Below are 15466 nucleotides of genomic sequence, written 5' to 3'. Positions count from 1 at the left end.
ATGGAAAATGGCACGTGGCTGTTTTTAGACCTCTGGAAAACAAGCAGCACGTTTTTTTTCCCCCCAGCATGGAGGTTGCAACTTCAGTGTCCTATCTGTGCCTGGCTGTAGACTCAGCTGCCTGGGGGGCAATGGCTTGCAAATCTAATTGCTTCAGAAAGAAGGGGACAGGAATAAGTGGTGATGAGGGATTCAGAATGAGTTATCCTGTTTGAGACAGAGAAATTCTAAAAAGGGAAATTGTTTGCTCTCTCATTTTACTCTTGGATTATGTATGTGTATGTATATTTTAACATTTAAAGAATTTGTCTGACATTATTCTCCTTGTGCCCCCCAGCCAGCCCTGCTTTTCACATGTGGTGGTGTTGAGTTTACTTTAGTTTACAAGAGGCTGTGTGGCTTTCAAAACTGTCATGGATAATTTCTTAGCTAATCTACTTCGAGTTTTGGTGCCATTATTCCTTGGGAATGCTCGGGGAAGACAGATGGCTTTTGTTTAAATGAATGAGATGAGTCCTTTGATGGCAAATAGAAGCCCCCTTCATTGTCGGGAGGCACCGCGCCGCGGGGAGGGTTTGCAGCATCCCAGTGAGATGGCCTTGGAGAGTTTAATGAAGAGTAAGGAACAAAAGCATCCTAAACCATATGGGCAGGGAGAAAACACTTGGGCAAAGCAGCTCTGTTCAGTGCTTCCCTCTCCTTGTTTGTTTTAGTCATCTATTCATAGCTTAGCTGTTCTGGCACATGAACACAATGGATGTTTGAGGAGGAGCTGCAGTTCCTTCAAAAGATTGTGAAAGTAAAGTATTGTTGGAAGAGTTGCCCTTTTTTTTCTTTTTTTTTTTCTTTTGGTAAGGTCAATATTGGGAATCAACCATTAGGGATCTGCTAAAAGGGCTGTTTTCAGGTAAACCTAATTTTTAGATGCCCAGCGTGTCCCTCCCTGCTCCATCCCAGTCACGTCAGAGTACCTGGAGATTGCTTGTGAACTCTGCAAAAGAAAATTGAACTGGGAGAAACTGTGGTATGCCTCATGGTATTTGTTCACTTTGTATTCAGATACCCCGTGAAGTGCTTATAAAAATTGTAAAAAGCAGCTGGCAGGTCCCCTTGAGTGTGTAAACATGCAACCAATATATTCCTCTGGGTAGCTGGAAATGGTGATTTATCCTGCTTTCTGTTTTGAATTACCAAAACCCTCTTTGAACTCCTCCTTGTTGGAGAACACACTATGCTCCTGTAGCTTTAGGGTGAATTAGGACACAGAGGAGTCCTGCTAGAACTGACTTTTGGTGGTGCTTTGTTTTCTTTTCATTTCTAACTCAGGTATCAGAGCTCTCTTAAGTGCTCCCCTTGGCACACTGGAGTCAGCCTTGCTTTTGCAGGTTGGGTACTCCTGTGCCTTTTGACACATTTTTCTAATACACAAAATCTGAACCCTCATCTCATAAGTAAGGTTTGGGTTTGCTTAAGCAAATAATTCTTTTTAGTGGGTCACAGCCAGCCAGCCACGTGTACAGATTAGTTTGGGGTTTTTTCCCCACCAGAAATGGGGGTTTTTGGTTCTCCACAACTTTCTGCTGAGGCAAAACTGGGGAGCTGAGTCTTTTGTGACTATTCTGTATTTTTGTTACTTTTTATTCAAAAGTTATGAATTACATATTTCACTCTAGAGTTTTAAGACAAAAAGGGAGTGGTGGTTGACCTGAAATTAATTAATTAGATAAAGTTTGAAGTAGAATCCGAGGTTTGGATGGCAACAGAATGATCATAAAATCATAAAAGTATAATCTGATGCTGGAATATTCAGAAATTCTCAGAGCTGCCAACCCTCACTGAAATTCACCCATAAATTTTATTCAGTACTTAATTCAGTTAATTACTTGCAGACAATCTTTGCAATACTCTTTTTTTTTTCTTTAATTCAAGGCAGCATTGGATGAGCCAGAAGTCAACTCTGTAGGGCTCCTTATCTGCCACTGCATGAGCTATTATTTACTGTTATTTCAGGGTGAAAGTTTAAAAGGATTTGAATGGAGTTAAATGTCCAATTCCCATTCAGTTCTGTGCTTAATCACATTCTGGGTTTTTTAGATAAAGGAAACTGTGTTTCCTTTTTGTTCTGCTTATTGACTTCATTGGAAATACTTGGGTCCTTAAGTGATAGGGTCTGACTGCATAATCTCTTCTCAAACTAATTCTGTCAAATTTCTGTCCATATATACACATCTTGGTTTGGTAGGTGGAGATGTTAATGTGTTTTTAAAAGGGAATCAATTCTCTTGTGATTTAAAGATGGACATCACAAATAAAGGAGAAGTTCTTGTGTTGCCATGTGTCATCCCTAGCTGAATATAAACATGGAAGGCATCCACAGGAAACTTTCTGTGGGTGGGAGGAGTGACCAGTGTCCCAGCTGGGGGGCTGGCAGTTGCTCTGACAACCTTTGACAGAAGAGTGCTGAGGTGGCATGGCTGGAAACCACGGCTGTTCCTAAGGGAACACCTCCCTCCCTGTCCACAGCCTGCAATCAGAAGAAATTATCACTCTGGGCTCTGAGAACACACAGCCCCACAGCTGTGCTGACTGCCCAGGTGTTCCCCATTGGTGTTTTGTTATGGTATATTTTGGATGTCTGTACAGAGTGATGACACAATATATGAACTGTTACTTAGCTGAGAGCTCACATACCCCTTCTCCTACAGTCTCTCCTTGTGTTGGTAAGATATATATTGTTTTTATATTATATGTTATTTTATCCAGGCTCTATACCCCGAGGTGGGTCATGCTGGGTTAAGATCTTGCTCCTGAGATACCAGACAGTGGGGAGAGCTGACCTGTGACTGTCCTAAGAGTGTGTTTGTTTGTCCCTTTTAAATCCTCTCCATCTTCTTAACACAATCCCACCTAACCTTAAAGAAATGTAAAGTGTCCCTGTTGCACCTACAGAGCCGAGCTCTGTGTGGGGACACGGATCCTGCCTCTCCAGGTTTTCTTTTACCGTGAGCAGTTGGGTTTTCTCCTTGAAAGGCCACGCTGGTGGATTGCTGTTCCAAATCTAGAACTATCCCTAGAAAAATGTTAACATTTGGCAGAGATTTAACTTGATTTATAGGCTGCACCTGCTCTACCACGCATTCCCAATGGGATTCTAGCAATATCCTGGGAAATTTGAGAGCAACACAGAGCTGTTGGGTATATCCTCCTGCTTTCCAGTTTTGTTATTAGGGTTGGGTTTTAATTTTTTTTATGGGAACCGGGATGTTGGAGAGTGTTTGGGTCATAGAAAAGCAAAAGGTTTGTGGGAAACAGGAGTATGGAATATTCCAAGGTATCTTGCTTCATTGTCAGCACTGGCTAGCTGAAGAAACAACATGATTATTTCTCTTTATTCGTTTAGTGTTTTGAGAGTTAAGGCAAAAACATAAAAGGAATAATGCCAGAAAATGGTTATTTTTGAAACATAGGACTGGCTGTTTCTTGAATATTCACTCCAGAGTGCACAGGATATAACGGTAAAATTTGCAAAAGATGGTAAAGACAAAGGGATACTCACCCTGTGTGTGACTGAGCTCGTGCAAATTAGTGTACTACTTTTGAAGTGCAGTGGTGCTTAGGAATATGTTAGCCCTAAATCTTAAACTCAGTTTTGCATTAAGGCTAGCAACTTTAAAGCATTAGTTACTCCAAGGGTTGAATTAACTGTAAAATGTAGGAAAAATATGCTTAATTAAGAGATGCAATGCAATTCTTTTTCAAACTAAATTGTTTTTCTCTATCCTTTTAGGGTATAAAGCCAGCGAGCTTTGAGAAAGTTACTGATCCTGAAATTAAAGAGATAATTGGGGAGTGCATCTGCAAAAATAAGGAAGAAAGGTTTGTTTCCAGTGATCAAGGTTTTTATTAAGCAATGTGTGTGCAGGGATTTCAAAACCTGTCTGTGGAGTTTTGTTCTTTGTGGGTTTCCTCTGGGTCTCCCTTGTGCAGGAGCGCTCAGTGCTTCCTGTCTTTCCTAAATACAGTTTTTAGGGACCTCAACTGACTCCCTAGAGGGAACCTCTTCTTTAATACTCCTCAGGCTCAGATACTCAAGGAAAGGTGAACAAAGCTGTAATCTGCATTTCTGTATGTGCTTGTGGTGGATGAATGTTGCTTAAGCTCTGAGGAATGGAAATGCCCTTTTTCCACTTTCATTTCATTTTCAGTAACATGGGAAATCCCAAGTCTTTTCAAAAAGAACACAAATTCATTAAGGGTCAACACCAAACATACTGTAAATGTTTCCACCTTTAACAGCAGTTTCTTGTCACAGACCTTTCTGAAATTACTTGACTTGCAGTATTTGAATCTTCTTTATATCCTTTGCAGATATGAAATTAAAGATTTATTAAGCCATGCCTTTTTTGCTGAAGATACTGGGGTAAGAGTGGAACTTGCAGAAGAAGACCATGGTAGGAAATCCTCTATTGCCTTAAGACTCTGGGTAGAAGATCCTAAGAAACTGAAAGGAAAACCCAAAGATAATGGAGCCATTGAGTTTACTTTTGATCTGGAGAAGGAAACTCCTGATGATGTTGCACAAGAAATGGTAAAATAAACTTCTCCTGACAAAAAATGTGTATATATAAAGTAGTGCATAAGTCTCAAAAGACAGCAGGAACAAGTCTGGTAAAGTAACTCCACTTGAACCATTCCAGGTGTCCAGTTTAGGCACTTTGCACTGATTTTGGAAAGGGGTTAAGGGGGAGAACTAATAACTGAAACATATTGTTTGCCATGTTTGAAAGCAAGTGTCAGAAGTAACATTTCAAATAGCTTAGGGACCATAAAGGTCTGGTCCACTTTTGTGTTTTGCAAACTCTTTTGCCAGTTTCTCTAGGCTGTTGGATGTCTTTGAATGTGTTTGGAATGTGTTTAGTTCCAGGCAGCAGCTTGAAACAAATTAAGAGAGCTGAGAAGTTCAATCACAAAACATTCAGCAATGGATTCTCCAAAACTCTTTTTCCCATCTTTCCTATGGTGTTCCTTGGGAGCAATGTAGATGAGGAAGGTCTGTGGTCAGCCACTCTACCTCTAAACACTGATAGGAAAGTAGATTCACCCAGTTAGGAATAAGCTCTGGATTTTTTAACAGATAAGTTTAACTTGGTGGCTTTCTGTGTCTTCTAAGCTTGTGGAGTTTTGTTAAAGAATCTGTGTTCCAGTTTCACTACATTGTTCTTGAACTCATATTTTGATGGTGCCTTTACTGCACCATTCTAATGTCACGGAGGCGCAGAGTCAGTAAGCCCTGAGCCAAGGTCTGAACTTTCCTGTGCTTGCAGAAATGTTCCTATTATAATCTAAATCCCAAGGGATCCCATTTAATGGTGTTGTCATCACCACTCCTGTTCTGTTCAGGAGGCACTCCTTTTGGTAATGCTGCCCTGCTCTGCTGGGAATCATCACCTTCTGCTCCAAATTTAGTGGGAGGAATTCAGGCTTCTCTGTCTTCTTGTCATTAGTTTGCAGTAGGTCCAATATTTTTCCAGCAATGTGTTGTTGCAGAACTGTTTAGTTTAAAAGTTGCTCTGGTACAGTTACCTTCTGTTATATTTTGCATTTAAATATTGTTGGAAATACCTGGCATTTTGAAGTTCTGGAGGTTGCTTGGTCCGTAGTTCTGATGTTTTGTTTTGAAGAGGAAATGATTCTCATAAAAAGTATATTTAAAAGGATCATGCCCAAACTACAGTGACACTATACCCTTTCCCAAATAATTTTAAAACCTGTGTTCTACATTAACAATTACCTAAGTGACTGTCCCTCAAATGCTTTCAAACTTGAGGCTGTTGCAGGGGCAGAAAAGGGGGGCATTTATCCTAAATGTCTTCTTCTAGTCCTTATCAATTGTGGAACACCAAAGCCATGTGCTTTCATCAGTTTGTTGCTTTATGTGCTGTGGAAGAGAAGAATGCAGGAGACCCCCTGAGCACAGGCAATTATTTATCATTATTTATGCAGTTTTGGTAGTTGGGCGATCCCCCCTGTCCAAAGGATGTGGCTAAAAGGAACTTGAAGTGTTCTGGTGGGTTTGGAACCTGAAGTCAGCTCTTCCAGCCAGTGGGGACTGTAAAGTGGCACATCTTCATTAAAATGGACCTTTGTTTTAGGCTACTTTACCCCCAGTAATTTTAAACAGTGAAAATTTAAGCTGTGAAACTGCCTCATGTTTGGGCAAGAGCAAAGCAGGAAAGCCTCTAGATCTCCCCCATGGATACAAGTGCTCCCAAACCCGTTGAATATGTATGTTAAGAATGTAGGGAGTGCAGACAAAGCTCTGGTAGGTTATTATTAAATGAAAATTCATACCCTGTGCTGGTGGAGATTATGCAAACAAATAGCACAAAGATGAATTTCCATTTCATCTGTCGAGCAGTTGAGTTCTGAGAAGCCTCATCCCCTTTTCCATCAAATGGGAACAGTCTGCATCGGGCTCACTGATGGGCTTTTTGTTTATAAAAGTCAGTCAATACTGACTGACTTCACTATTTAAGAGAAGTTAATTTGAGACATAATGCTGTTAACATCTTGTCCTTCATAGATTGCCGTGCTGCCAGGCAGAGCAATCTGGGGAACTGTGTGTGCTGGAAAGGTTAAGGCAATAAATTCAGATCTAGGGGTAGTTTGATTCACTCCAGTTGCATTGTTCAAAGATTCTTTTTCCTGTTTCGCCTATTCTTTTAGTGTTAACAAGAAAAAAAGAAGGGAACCCATCTGCCATTAAACTTACTCTCCTCAATGGATGTTAAGTGGTGAATAAATTGAAGCCAATACATAATCAGGTCTTAGGAATTACATACTGGGTTTTTTAATGCTTTCGGGGTAGAAGTTTTATTTAAAAAAGACCCCATCAAGCTCTCGAGTTCTTGTTCTTGCAAGAAATACATTTATGTAAACTCATGTTGTTTCAAACTGATGTTTTCTCCGTTAGGAAGAGATTTAAGTGGCGCGTGTGTGCGATGTGCCCGTCCACGCACACGTGACCTTGCTAAGTCTGTGCCTCCTCTGTAGATTGACTCGGGATTTTTCCACGAAAACGATCTCAAGATAGTTGCCAAGTCCATACGGGACAGAGTAGCACTGATCCTGTGGAGGAGGGAGCGGATCTGGCCGAGGATGCAGTCAGAGGAGCGGCGGGACTCGGAGTGCCTGGAGAAGCTGAAGGCGCCGCAGGCGCAGCAGGTGCAGGTCACGTACCTGTCTCACACGGGGCACCACATCCTGTCGGAGCCGGAGGAGCCGGAGGCGGATCAGCACCCCTTCCAGCAGAACCTGCCCACCAGCGTCACCTCCGTCGCCTGTAAGTCTCGTGGTTTGTGGGCACGCGGTGATGAATCTCCAAGGGAGAGAGCCCCAGTGGTCCCAGCTCGGGGGAGAGAGGAGCTGATGTGTGTGGGTTTGAAGAGTAGCTCAGAAAACGCAAGAGTCCCGGACAGACGCATCACAAGTTTGAAAGAGGCTCCCCAGGGCAGAGGGCACAGCACCAGGCCTGCCAGGGCTCAAGGAGAGTTTGGATGATCCTCTCAGGCATGTGGTGTGGCTCTTGGGGATGGGTCTGTGCAGGGCCAGGAGTTGGACTCAGTGATCCTTGTGGGTCCTTTCCAACTCAGCATATTCTGTTAAACTATATAGTACAGATATCTCTTTGTAACACTCCTTCAGTAGCAATGACTGCCAAAACCATAACGTATTTGTAAATGGAAAAGCAAGGAAACCTGCTGCTTGACACAAAAAACTACGTGTTTTCTGTGCCAGGTGGTGGGATCAAGGTCGTGCAAAACACAGTTTCAGAGCCTGCAGAAGTTGAATTGGCACCAAACTGATTGCTGATCCTTGAGGGTCCCTTCCAACTTGGGACATTCTATGAATCTGTATGATTCAAACTGGTCAGAGCAACTGGTGGCTCTTTCAAATGATGTTGGCCTTGGGGAGATGTTTATTGCAAACCAGACCTTACTGAAACCTGGAGGCTCTCGTGTTTTGAAGTGACTCCTGATGTCTTGCAGTTTTTTGTGATGCTGTGCAAAGGTCTGTGGTAGGAAGAAAGATCCATCTCTGGATGTTACGTGATGTAATTTAAGATTTCCCTGTTTTGTGGGAAATCCCAGCTGTGTTTTGGTCAGGGGCCTTGGGAGCACCGGAGCTGTGGGCTGACACTGTAATTGCTGTTGGATCCTTGGATCATGGTCAGGGGTTAACTCTGTTCCCTCATGCACTTTTTTGCCCTGAAGCCCTGGGCTGTTTGAGCTCCCCTGGGACAGGTCAGAGTAGGGGGTTGCTGATCTGCCAGCCCTGGACATTCAGCTGGGGCTGATCCCAGGGCTATTTCAGGGATGCCTCCTGGTTTAATTCCAAGCACTGATTTTGGTGTCTCTGACTAAGAAACTCCCTGGTTTGGCTTGCAGAGCTTGTTGTTTCTTCGTTTGATTTCTGACTTACCCCCAGCAAACAGCACAGCACAAGGAAGGGGGAGTGCTTTTGTTTTGCTAAAGTAACTCCACCCTGATTCTGGGCACTAAAATGAGCCTCTGGTACTGACTCGAGCTCTGGTACTGAAATCTGAACCTGTTTGTACTTTTAACCATCCTGAAGGAAACACTGCCAGGTATTTTTACCCCATCCCTGGCAGTGTCCAAGGCCAGGTTGGACAGGGCTTGGAGTATCCTGGGCTGGTGGAAGGTGTCCCTGCCCATGGCAGGAGGTGGAACAAGGTGAGCTTTAAGGTCCTTCCCAGCCCAAACCCTTCTGTGATTCTGTGATTTTTAGCTTGGAAGATTTGAAATTTTATGAGAGTTCTTTTTTTTCTAGCCAGTTTTTCTGATAAAATCCGATGTGCATATTTTGCTACTAAACAATTATCACAGTGTTTCTGTTTTACTGTTCTGGGCTTGTATTTAAATACATTTGAGTTAAAGATGCATTATCTTTAGCAAAGGCACAGCTGCTGCTTTAATTCAGGTATTGTATAAAGGGCTACACAGAGGTCTGCTTTGAATTCTGAAATATCCATGCATGCCTCCACAGGAAAAATCCCTTCACAAGATATTTGGCCACATTTGCATAACACTCACAATATTGCTGTATTCACAAAGCTTTTTATCTGAAGCTAAATTGAGCTCATTTCAATTTTTTGGATCATATACTTATTTCATGCTAATTCCTTTGAGGAACACTGCAATTATGACTCTTTTTGTTTCCAGTGGTGCAACAAGGCAGTTTGTGCTTCCCATGATTCTGCTGGACATGAGTTGGCAGAATTTTCTACTAAATATAACCCCCCCAATTTATTTCCTACTCCTCCTCAACTTTTAACCAACACTTGGTATTATTGGACAATTTGCTATCAGAGTATTTGAACATTTTCTTAGCATAAGACCCCTATAAATTAGAGTGCCACCTGTTCATGTCATCTAAGGTCAAATGTAAAAATGGAAATTAATAACCTAATGTGTACAATGTGTGCTGTTCTATAATATCCTGAGGCTGACTCACAGCTTTTACCTTAGCACTTGACTGTTAAAATTTTTTTTTTCCCATTTGAGGTCCTGAATAATTGTTTGTAATAAAATGGTAGTGTGTTTATGCAACAGAAATCCCATCGTGAGAGAAGGGCTGTGTTGGCTCTTGAGAGATGAACTGAATAAATAGGGGAGTTTAATTTGGGGAAAAAAACCCCACAAAACAAAAAATGATTGGGAGAATAGTTTGTAAGTACTGGAGAGAAATGTCATCTCTGCTATTAAAAAATAATTTTTAATTTAAAGCCAAATAAGTAAAACCTTATTTAGAACATGATAAAAAGAGGCGATGGAAAGTGTTGGAAAAAGAAATGGTGTTTAAGCTTAGCTGTAAGTTAAGCCATTTTTTTAAACTGCATTGCAGTTTTCTTTCATTTTTGAATTTTTAATCTCTCAGAAGCTGTTTGTCCTTTGGATACATCCTGCTGCAGTGTGATTGTCTCATTTCCTTTCTCAAGTGAAGAAAGCAGTAGCTTATGCCCAAGAAGAGGAGGGCACGTGTAGTTTACAGGCTTTAAAAGTCGTGAAGAAATATTTTTAAATCAGTAATATCAATATTTCCACTGGACAAAGGACCTGGTGCTCTCCCAGTGCCCGTAGCTGTGCAAATCCACAGGTTCACTGGGCAAATGCCTGATGAGAAACTCCCACAGAGTTTGCTCCTAACTCACTGAAACCTGCACATGGTTTTGTGTCTGACCTTCAGCTTGAGGTACTGCTCTACACCCAAGCAGGGCATGCCTTGCTGGACTAATAAATCACACAACATGAAGAATTTTTTGTGATTTTCAGTATTGCTAATAAAAAAAGGTGGTAAAGTCAGTGCATCCCTGGGAGGTGGCACTCTAAAAGCCCCCATGGTCTGCACTGAACATGACAATTGGGGTTTCCTCTCCTTTCGTCCTACAAAATCTATAAACGTCTGCAATTCTCAATGTCAACCTTCTGCCCTTTAAAGGAAATATTAATGTGCCTAAAATACCACTGCGCACAGAAATCCATGGGGATGCCTTTTGGCTTAAGAGAAGCAGTGTGTGCCTTTTGCAGCAAATAACATTTGTGTTGTATAATTTATTTATATAACAAAAGGACCAGGGTAGTAAAAAAAAAAAAAAAACACTAATTGCATAAACCACGGTGACCTTGCTTCGAAGTCGTCAACTTGAACGTTTGGAGTTGTTGGGCTTTTAATAAAAATTAACTGTTCTTTCAGCTGACAGCACGTTTGACAGCGGCCAGGGCTCCACTGTTTATTCTGACTCCCAGAGCAGCCAGCAAAGTGTCATCTACTCGTCCCTGCCCGAGGCGGTGCCCCCGGCCATCCAGCGGGTGTACAGCCCCCCCCTGAGCGAGAGCCAGCCCGTGCCCCACAGCCTGCCCCAGCTCGGGCACTACCAGCAGCCCTCAGCAGTAAGTCTAAAGCTTTTCTTTCTCCAGGTCATTTTGTATCCTGGCTCGTGTTTAGCATTACCAATTATGTTCTCGTTTCCGGGGGATGCGGATTGCGGGACTCTCTTCGTGTGTCCCTCACCCGTCTCTGTAATACATTCCTGGTGGATGTGGAATGGCTGATGGTGCCCTGAGTCGCTGTATTTGCCATCCTGCTTCGCTGGCAGCTGTCATGCTTTCGGTAAAAAAGTTCCTTATCAATCTGTTGGTGCTGAAATCCATTAGTGGCTTTGCAACAAAGCACGAGAAGGACATGGACCTGTTGGAGCGGTTCCAGAGGAAGCCATGAAGATGCTTCAAGGCTCTGGAGAGACCTCAGGGTCCCTTCCAGTGCCTAAAGGGGCTCCAAGCTGGGAGAGGGACTTTGGACAGGGCCTGGAATGACAGGGCAAGGGAAAATGGCTTTAAACTGCCAGAGGGCAGGGTTAGATTGGATATTGGGAAGAAATTCTTCTCTGTACTGAAGGGTGACAAATTATACAGCTACATTAAAACCTACATTTACTACACAACTACTTCTAAAATCTACAAAAAGCTAATAAGCAAAAAAATCTTGAGGCATCAAGAGAAGAAAAAATTAAATCCAGGAGCAGTGGTTTTCTCCAGATTTACCTTACACACTTGGGAAGTGCCTCATTTCCCCTGATTTTACCTTATATTTTTCCAAAACGTTACCAAGAAATTCTGAACTGTATTTTGGAAATGAATCAACTCTGTTCACTCAAAGGTAAAAAATTCATCCTTGGCATCTGTAACCAGCTCCCTCTACTGTGGAAAGCACTTTTCCTATGGGCACACATCTCCTGGAGGAGATGGGATGAATCCTTCCTCATTTCTTCTTCACCTGAAGCACCAAATGAACCCTCTAAATGGAACACTCCAAAGGCACACCTTGAGCAGGGTTTATTATCAAGTCAAGCTGTGCAGCACCCTTAGAGCATTCTGTCATCCTTTCCATTGATGGGTTCCAGTAATTTTAACCTAAACTTGTTGATTGAGGGTTTGAAAAGACAACAACCTTTATTCATGAGCAAAATACTTCTTATAACTTTTTATTTTCTGATAGGTCTTCCATGTTTTTTTTCTTCCTGTCATACTTTAGGTAAAGAGTTCTGAGTCTAGAAAATCTCAAAAAACACAGGAAACAAAGTCTGATGTAAAACCTTCTGTTTTCCAATTTAAAAAAAGAAAAGCATTGCTGTACTTAACTGGATATTGTTGACCAAGTTGACAAGCATATCACTGGACCTGCACGAGGGATTTTTTAGCCCTGTGAGCCTCAGTCTGACATACTGTTTATTTTTAATTTATCTGTTTTGTTTGAGCTGAAGTTGTAGAGACCTGATGTCATTAAAACCTGATCTGAATGTCTATTTTAATTTTTTTTCAACTTCAACTATGGTTTCAATTTGTTTCTCATTTCTCCATTTACTTTCCTGGCGTCCATTTCCGGTAAATTACCTGCTTTTTTGGACGATGGAGATTAGAAAATTAGAAACAACTTTGTGAAGATAAATTTGAAGATAAATTGGTGAAGATAAAACCGTCACTGAGTTGTTGTTGCTGCCGATCTGTTCCTGCTCGCTGTGGGCTGTGCTTCCACTGGTTTTACTGCTCTGCACTCTTGCCTCCAGAAAGAAATGCAGTGCAGTTTCACTCATTTATTTGGGATTTGCCAGCTTTTTTCCACATTTTTAGGTTTCCATTCCTTGCAGAGAACTCTTCTCCCCTCTGTTTTGACCCACGCCCCGAGCGGCAGACGAATGGCGCGTGGTTGCATCCGTGCTGAGCAGTCGCAGAGCCTTGAGGTGGTGGTGCCCTCCCTGATGCCGTGCCCTCCCTGATGCCGTGCTCTCTCTCTCTCTCTCTCCACAGCCCGTCCTCCCCGCGGTGCCGCCGGCGCCCGCCGTGGTGCCCCAGCACTACCAGGAGCCGGCGATGCCGTTCCCGGTTGTCCAGCCCACCACGGTCGCCTCCCTGCCGCTGGCGCAGCCACCGCCGCCGGTGCTGGCCGGCCAGCAGGTGAGAGTTGGGCTCTGCCAAAAAGCCCTTGTCTGATCCCACCCCTTCCCCGTGCTCTGCTCCAGCCCACACTGGTGTCCCAGAGGAGCAGCGGCTGCCCCGTGCCTGGAAGTGGCCAAGGCCAGGTTGGACGGGGCTTGGAGCAACCTGGTCCAGTGGAAGGGTGTCTGTGTGGAACAAGATAAACCTTAAGGTCCCTTGCAACCCAAACCACTCCCGTGATTCTGTGATGCCTGTAGCGAATCTGAGCTGATTAAAACCCTTAAACTGCAACTTGAGAGGTTTAGGGATGGGGCAATGGGTGTTTGGCCTAACAGCCCTGAGGACAGTCATGGAACACACGTCTTGGTTGAGTTTAAGTCTTGTCTTCCATTGTGGCCTCACAGCATCAGCCTGAAGCCTTGCATTGATATCAATGTACTGTCTTGATCTGTGAAAATCAAATAGTTTGTTAGTAATTTTGTGTTGTGATTCAGAACCTCCTTTCTAAAAGGTCAGAAAGAGACCCCTTAACCTGGTGCCACTTGTCTCTGAATCCTCAGTGGTGCTGCTTGATGAGTTGTGCATATACAGTGTTAATACAGTTCAGTGCAGGCACCCAGCCAGGAGCTCCACCTTCAGCAGCAGGGTCTGTCTCTGAGTTGCCTCCAAACAGTAACTCTTGTGCATTTTGAGGTATCAAATCCCACCCCAAACCCTGCAATCCCCAAAGGTATTTCCAAAGCAGCTCTTCCCAGCAGTGGAGGGAGATGCTCTTGTGAGGGATGCAGCCACAACCTGGTATGATCTGGTAATTCATGGCTCATTTTGGTGATTATACAAAAAACTTGGCTTCCTTCAGTAGAAACTGTTACTGGTGCTGGGGAGTGTCTGTACTTTGTGATTGGCATGAATCATACATCTCCAAACCTTTTGAGTTATCAACATTTATCTCACTGGTTGCCATTTAGGGTTTTTTTTAACATGCCCCGTTCTTCTCAAAGCACCAATAATGGAAATGTGTCATTTGGTCTCCTTGAAAAACATACCCTTGTGCAAGGTTTTGTCACATAACAGATTTCTTTCTAATGGGTAGAGATATTCTTGTGGTTGTCTCAGACAAAAATTTTACACTCAGGCAGGTTTAGGACCTCACCATTTGCACAGGTCTTGCTGTTGGCCTCTGGAGCCTTATGCTGACAGTTCCAAATCTGTTGTTTATTTTCCCCCATGAACAAATTCTGCTTTGGAATAGGATATTTGCCCAACTTAATTTCTTTCTTCTGCCCTTTCCTCACAGCATTGCTGTCTCCTGGAATAGTTCTATCCCTGACAGCAAAAGAATTTAATTACTGGTCTGTCTTTGCTTCCTAATCTTACCAGGAAGCCTAATAAAGAACTGACTTTTAACATTTTTATTATTATTATTACAAAAATAGGTAAAATGATCAAGTTTTTCTGCAGAACTTCCCAGAGTAGCCCTGTGTCTCAGAGACAGCAGTAGGTCCAGTGTTCCCAGAATCCCCAGGTGTGTGGGTCCATGCTGTGGGGAGTAGGGCAGGGCAGCAGAAGAGGAAACTGGGGTGAGAAATTCATCTGCCTACAGAATGTTGTTGTACCATTATACACTGGTGACTCAGACTCGTGGGATCAATGTTGCATCTCCTAATTGTTTGGGGTTTTTTCCAATTTGGGTGTCTGTGCATTTACACTGTTTAAAGTTATAATGAGGCAAAGTTACTTAATCCACCTGGATATTTTCCCCTCCCTGTGCCTCGTCCAATTCACAAACACTTTGTAAGGCACAAGCTGAATTCGAAGCGGAGGTTTTAGGAAGCCTCTCTGCTCCCTGAACGCTGTTTTCCTGCTACTAAGGCGGTCTCTCCTCGAGTGGGAGGAGGCTGAGCCACCTGTGCCAGTGCCCCCTGTCCGTGGTGACCCGTGGGCAGCCACCTGAGCTGCAGATTAACCCGGCTGGGTGTGAGAGCTGAGCTAGCTGTGGGTTTATTTGCATCAACCCAGTGGGTGTGCGGTTGTTCTGCTCTGGAGCTCGGGCTGGGTCTGGCAGGAGTTCCTCCGTGGGGTGAGTGGGGCCTCCCTCCCAATCCCTCAGGTACTCCCCAGGTGCCTCCACCTTGGCCAGCTGGATATGTGACACCAAGCACCAAATTCTCTTTTGTTCCCTGGTCCTGTGTTGGGAACTTACCAGTCATGGCTGAATTTTAGCTCTTTAGAGGTGGATGGCATCTTTCTTCCTCAATGCAAAGACAGGCTGAGAGAGCTGGGGTTGTTCAACCTGGAGAAGAGAAGGCTCCAGGGAGGCCTTTCCAGGGTCTAAAGGGGCTCCAAGAGAGCTGGAGAGGGACTTGGGAGAAGAGATGGAGAGACAGGACAAAGGGGAATGGCCTTAAGCTGAAGGAGGGTAGGTTCAGCTAAGATATGAGAAAGAAATTCTT

At 43.4% G+C, this 15466-nt stretch overlaps 1 protein-coding gene and 1 long non-coding RNA gene across 4 annotated transcripts in view; one reads left to right on the top strand and one right to left on the bottom strand.

Moving 5' to 3' along the window:
* The window catches only part of LOC126647738 (uncharacterized), an 853551-nt gene that overhangs the window by 110625 nt on the left and 727460 nt on the right, over positions 1–15466 (bottom strand). The window lies entirely within an intron of this gene.
* WNK2 (WNK lysine deficient protein kinase 2) overlaps positions 1–15466 on the top strand; it is a 107756-nt gene that overhangs the window by 50635 nt on the left and 41655 nt on the right. Inside the window, 5 exon segments of the mRNA XM_050330249.1 lie at positions 3788–3876; positions 4369–4588; positions 7054–7342; positions 10774–10970; positions 12885–13031. Coding sequence (XP_050186206.1) covers positions 3788–3876; positions 4369–4588; positions 7054–7342; positions 10774–10970; positions 12885–13031 — 942 coding nt within the window.

Source organism: Myiozetetes cayanensis, unplaced genomic scaffold (genome assembly GCF_022539395.1).
Source record: "Myiozetetes cayanensis isolate MyiCay16 unplaced genomic scaffold, myiCay2020 scf40, whole genome shotgun sequence".
Taxonomy (NCBI): Eukaryota; Metazoa; Chordata; class Aves; order Passeriformes; family Tyrannidae; genus Myiozetetes; species Myiozetetes cayanensis.
The sequence above is the reverse complement of the archived record's forward strand: the minus strand, read 5'-3'. Positions and strand labels throughout refer to the sequence as shown.